The 6,610-nt window shown below is 32.1% G+C and overlaps 1 protein-coding gene across 1 annotated transcript; it reads left to right on the top strand.

Annotated features, from left to right (window-relative positions):
• On the top strand, positions 1–6,296 carry LOC127717276 (uncharacterized). Its single transcript, XM_052223054.1, has 2 exons — positions 1–54; positions 3,287–6,296. Exons 1-2 carry the CDS (start codon positions 48–50, stop codon positions 4,618–4,620), a joined length of 1,341 nt encoding a protein of 446 aa, XP_052079014.1. The 5' UTR covers positions 1–47; the 3' UTR covers positions 4,621–6,296.
• Positions 6,297–6,610: the final 314 nt, after the last annotated feature.

Here is a 6,610-nt window from a genome sequence, read left to right as displayed (position 1 = left end):
TCATTACTTTTTTATGGCGAAAACAAAGAATATCTACGAGAACATCCATGCAATGTGAGTACATTTTTTTAAAATAGTTTAAAGGCTTTAGAAATTAGAATATTGCTTTTTATAATAAAGTCGCCTATCATTTTGTAGGATTTATTATGAATTTCCTCTTCATTTATATAAAACCATTTACGACAATTTCATATTGTTTCTTCACTTGCCTGAGAAAAACTTAACACACTGCATGCTAATTTATCAAGTTGATGCGGAATCCATATATGTTTCAATTGTAAGGAATTGCCTTGCGAATAAATAACAAGTAAAAGCATAGGTAATTTAAAATCCTTTTTCTTCCAATCTTAACAAAAAATGTTGGAATGTTTGAAGACACATGATAAAACCAATCCATCTGAAAAGGAAAAACATATATAACATGAGATGACTCTTAAAGCAAAACATATATACGATTTATTATCCAAAAAATATATAAAGCTGATAGAAATAAATGCAATGATCTTGCTAAAATATTGTCTTCTAAGTAGGCAATTGTGCAGTTCATTTCTATATGTGCCCCACTCCCGTTTTCAAACATCAAGTCTCTTTGAATTCTGTTCATAAATCATATTTATTGTATTGCCAACCATTTCGTTTTTTGAAAACTGTCAACGCAAACATTGATAAATCATGTAGATTGTCATCTTGATCATGACCTGGAAATCAATTTTAAATCGTGGCGACTGGAAATCATATTCCTTACATGGATTGTCAAATTTTACAACGAACTTTGCATACACTTCGTTTAACTCTTAGATCTCCGAACATTCTACAGTGATTCGTATTTTTTTTAATGATTTCTGTTTTTTTTATCAACGGATTCACAATCACAATAACTTTTCGTTGAGATAACATTTGCTTGGAATTGCACCAATTTAACGTCCACTGACAGTTGGGAGATTAGTTGTCGTATATATTTCCTTCAGAAAAAAAAATTACCCAATGTACGACATATTTACAATTGATCTGTACAATGTCACTTATATATGATGTTAAGTTGAAACGGTCGTTTTGATCTTTACAGCTATTAATAGAATGAAGAATAAATGATAAAGTACTGTTTCAGTCAATTTTCAGGATTATCCACTGCAGACAATACAGTACTGCTCAAAACATTCGCTTGTTGTCAATTCAGTAATATAGTAATTTTCAGAATAATACATTGTACACTCAGTCTGGCAGTCAATGTTCAGATAGTTTTGTATTTCTTATTTACTTTTTCAGATCAGCATCATTCTTATTGTTTAAAAAGCTGGTCAATGGATCTGGATTTAAATCAATAATTTATTGTTATGTTTATTTTTCGGATAATGTAAAGATTAAAATTACCGTTTCAAACTAAAATGTCCAGTGCTCAATGTAAAAATGCAAATAACAACTTGTGCTTTATAAAATATCCACCAAGAAATTCTCCCACTATCTAACAATTAGAGAATTGAATGCTCCATTTTTTTATTTAATTGGAGTGTTAAAACGTTGAACGAAGCACATTTAGTATGAATCGTTGATTTGTTTCATATAAATCACGCAAACCCAACAAACACGTCTCAGGCCCTATAGAACTATATAAATGAGTATTCAATTATTTTATGTATCTTAATCATATTTGTGTTAATCTAGTTATGTATTATCAGAGATCCTTTTAAAGAATTAGCCCGGGCGATACCAAATTGACATAAAATGTTCTTAAAGACATGAACTTGTGAGGTTTTTACTTGTCCTAAATAACATTCAAGTTGCAATTTTGAATAATGTTTAATTCATTTGATCGTAAACTGGCATTGTTACAATTTTAATATACTATATTATAAAGTTTTAAAACTTTAAAGCTTTATTAGCCTGAAGTACAAAAAAAAAAAAACAAAAAAACAAACAAAACACAAAAAGACAAAACAAACAAAAACAAAAACAAAAAAACTAAAACTTTTTCGCTTTAAAATGATATCAAATTTTGTGAACTGTTTGCTTCTATAATAGGATGTTCCATGTATGTGAGAAATATTTGATAATCCAAAACCTGTCCTAACACTTTAAAAACAAACCAAGTTTGATTCATAATACTTGAGTAAACTAAATATTAAGGATATATTAGTATTATTTCATAAAAAAAATACTATAGTTTTCAAATAGCAGTTAATTAATTTGGACCGCTGACGTGAAAAAAGCAATACTACCATATTATTGTACATGAATTTTGTTATCAATCTTTAACGTTAAGGATTTTTTCAAATGGAAATGAATTTTTTAGAAGATTTAAAATCCGACTCTTTATATCATTTTTGTAAAACTGTGACAAATCATAATCAATTAGAACGCTATCAATGTATATAGATTACCTTAGCCGTATTTGGCACAATTTTTCGGAATATTGGGTCTTCAATGCTCTGCAACTTTATACTTGTTTGGCTTTTTACTTAGTAACTATTTTGATCTGAGCGTCATTGATCAGTCTTATGTAGACGAAACGCACGTCTGGCGTATTACATTATAAGCATGGTACATTTGACAACTATTTACACCACTGGGTCGATACCACTGCTGGTGGGCGTTTCGTCCCCGAGGGTATCACCAGCCCAATAGTAAGCACTTCGGTGTTGACATAAATATCAATTATATGTTCATTTTTATAAATTTTCTATTTACAAAAATTATATTTTTTCGACAAACTAAGGATTTTCTTATCCCATGCATAGATTACCTTAGCCGTATTTGGCACAACTTGTCGGAATGTTGGGTCTTCAATGCTCTTCAACTTTATACTTGTTTGGGTTTATAACTTTTTTTATCTGAGCGTCACTGATGAGTCTTATGTAGACGAAACGCGCGTATAGCGTATTAAATTATAAGCATGGTACCTTTGATAACTATTTACACCAATGGGTCGATACCTATGCTGGTGACATGAATAACCCAGCTTTTTAATAATAGTTCTGATTTCTGCGTTCACAGATCTGCAGTTACACTGTGAGACAAACACACGAGTATATACACAACATTCCAAATGGCTTATGACGTGAAATTTTATCTTACGCAAGTACCCTCTTTGATAAAACAAACGTTAATACAAATTTAGCCGTTTGATGGTTTGGTTACCTCGATGTCACAAAAAGAATAATATTGTTAACTTGCTTAAAGCATGTTTTGTTTTCTATTATGACGGTTCTTATCTTTATCATTAGTATTTGTATTCGATGATGTATAGATATTATATCTGTATCACAATATTGATATTTTCATTGTACAGATCAGAGTTTCAAGCAAACAAAGATGGAAAACCTGGCGTCGTGTATTTCAACATTATTGTACACAAACATCTATCCAGACACAATGAAGTTAGCTATTGATGAAGTCCAGACAGGTAGATCTTTTCCTGATAAAATGAGTTCGAAAATAAACGGAGAACTGACATGCATATCCCTAACAAATTTCGGAAGTTTGGACGAAGAAAAGATACAGACAAAACATCCATCAACACAAACAAAGAAAACAAGTAGTGAAATATGCAGCAATAAAACTATCACAGATACTAAAACGACAAATATACATCATTTTCGTATTGGAAAACAACTCGAGTCGACTGGTATTTTTGAAGACACGTATAAGATATTCTCGTCTGAGTCGTTACCGTCTTCTACAGTTGCATCACATGTCATTCGTTTTGTTGTATCCAGAGTTGATATAAAACATCGATCTATTATGCGAAAATGTTTTCTTGATAATGAAAGATGTGTCTTTGAAAAAGATGTGAGCAATCCACTGCGTTACTTAGAGACATTACTTCAATTTATACAGACGCCAGTCAATCAAGGTAATATTACCACATGTAATATGACGAAAATTTACGATCAATACGTTGCATTTGCTGCATTCACAATTGATGATTTAACTAATAAAACTAACGACATCGACCCAGAAAGTAATCTCTTTAATGACATAGAAGCAATCGCATCAAAAACATCATGTCCTGATGTGACTCTATGCATGTTGTACGGACGCAAGGCTGTTGCATATTCGTTTAAAAAAAAAAAAGCAGAGGGAGAAAACATGAGAAATAAGGCATTGATGTGTGCAGAAAACGTTGGACCATGCCTCGAAAAAGTTGATATGTTATATAAACTAGTTTTGTTCAGTAGAGCATGGTATGAGCATAACCCCGATGAAGAGCTTGCGTTCATATTAGAATATACAAAACAAGCTTTAGATATATTAGCAGCAATATACTTGGGAGATGATCAGCGAAGTCTATGGCAACAACGGTTTGAAGTTCGTTTACTTTTTTGTTATGTAGGTATCGGCATGCGCGGTAAATTTATTTCTACCTACAAATTAAAGAGCACACATGAAAATGAGGCAAATAAATTACTGGATTTATTGAACGCAAGTGATTTAAATCGTCGCCTTCAAATGTTAGTCAATGTTGCAAAATCACGTTTGTACCAGTTGAATTCCGAATTCGAAGAAGCTATTTTCTATAATAAAAAAGCCAAGATTATTGCAATAGAGAAAAACTATTGTGAACGCGAAGAAATTCGTACAAATGCCAAAAAATTGAGACGGCATTATATTAAAAATGCATGACCGCCATCGGAAGCTTTTGCTTAAATTGGTAGTGCAGATTATTTCGATTAATAATGTTTTGGGGTATTTATTAATAAAGTCAAATCAAACTTGCTAAACCCAAATATCACAGTATTAATTATTATGTCAGTCACATCACTATAAATGTACTAGCTGGAAACACCAAGTGACCAACAATCTTTCATGAATATCTGTACTTCATCTGAAAACAACAAGGTTGCAGTACTGTACATAAAGTAGGTAAAATGAATAAGTGTATTTTCAAATGGATCGTTTAAAGGTTAACATTAATAGCATATTTAAATATAAGAAGATGTGGTATGAGTGCCAATGATACAACTCTCCATCCAAGTCACAATTTACAAAAGTAAACCATTATAGGTCAAAGTACGGTCTTCAACACAGATCCCTGGCTCACACCGAACAGCAAGCTATAAAGGGCTCCATCAATTACTAGTGTAAACCCGTTTAAACGGGACAAAAAACGGTCTAATATATGTAAAAAACGAGAATCGAGAAACACTTATGAACCACATCAACAAACGACAACCACTGAACATCTGATTCCTGACTTAGGACAGGTGCAAACAATTACAGCGGGTTTAAACGTTTTAATGGTACCAAACCTTCACCCTTATCTGAAACAATAGTGTAACATCACAACATAGAAAGACAGACTATAAAATATCAATTGAAATGACTGAACTCAATCAAAAGACGTAGTTACACAAGTGAACATATACTGAACGAATAAATTTAATCTTTGATGCAATGTAAATACAAAATTAATAAAAAAAATAAGGGATGAATAATTACAGTAAAAGTATTATACCACTGTGAAATGTTAAACAATTTCAGAAAAACATCAACCTTGAAAAAAAATTCCGCCATTTGCAATAATATTACATTCCCTGTAACGTAAAAGTTAACACTTTTTTTCATTCGGGAATCGTACGTACAGCATGTACAGCGTTCGGGAATCGTTCGTTTAGAGTCCGTTCATCGTTCGTACATCATTCGTATAGCGTTCCTACAACGTTCGGTCAGCGTTCGTTCATCGTTCGTTTATCGTATGGTAAATGTCATCATTTAGGTTTTTGTATATCGTATGGTTTATAGTATCGTTAAGTGCTTTATTTGTCGTATGGGACATGGTATGGTTTAGCGTTTTGCGTTTCGTTTATCGTATGGTACATGTATATGATATCGTTTAGCGTTTCATCTATCGTTTGGTATATCGTTTTGTTAAGCGTATGGTATATGTAGTTATTTCAATTATTATTTGAGTTCAAATAATTTAATATAAAAAATTCGGCATGAAAAAATAAACAATTATCAAATTGGATTGATTGATAGTTGGTTGTATATCTCAAACAACTAAACAGATGCCCAATTTTGGCAAGGTTTTTTTTTACTGCCAGCCGGAAGAAGACCTGTAGTGACCATGTTTCTATCCCCTTGTCACCCTTTGGACTATATTAGATTGGAAAGATTGGATTGGAAACATTTCACTTGTTAATTAAAGCAAATAAGTTATCTTGATTAGGTCTTTTCACTTTTCCGTGGAAAGACCTATTGATTTTGTTCTGATTATTATTTCTTTTCTTTCGCCTAATTTTTGTTCTTGCACAGTATTGTTGTTTCGCAAGATGTCGCTTAGATATTTGGTATATGATATCAAATTTAAAAATTGATACCGTTTAACCGAAGACTTTACGTTGTAAGAGTTATCTCCCCCAAGCACTGTTTTTCTTGTGTCCTCTACTCCTTCGCAACCGTAAAAGATAACAACAAATTTATTTTACCAAATTGCCCGTTACGTCTTAAGGATTAGGGTGACTATTTAAACCGAACCTATCCGGAGACTCCATATGAGAGTTATTCCCCCTTATGCATTTGCTGTAAGTGATATGCATTTCTTACTGGTAAACCATAAGTGATAGATACCTAGGGTCTTTGGATTTGAGGTCTTTGGTCCAAAAAATTCGTG

This window comes from Mytilus californianus, unplaced genomic scaffold (assembly GCF_021869535.1).
Source record: "Mytilus californianus isolate M0D057914Y unplaced genomic scaffold, xbMytCali1.0.p SCAF_97, whole genome shotgun sequence".
Taxonomy (NCBI): Eukaryota; Metazoa; Mollusca; class Bivalvia; order Mytilida; family Mytilidae; genus Mytilus; species Mytilus californianus.
This window is presented reverse-complemented; position numbering and strand designations above follow the sequence as displayed.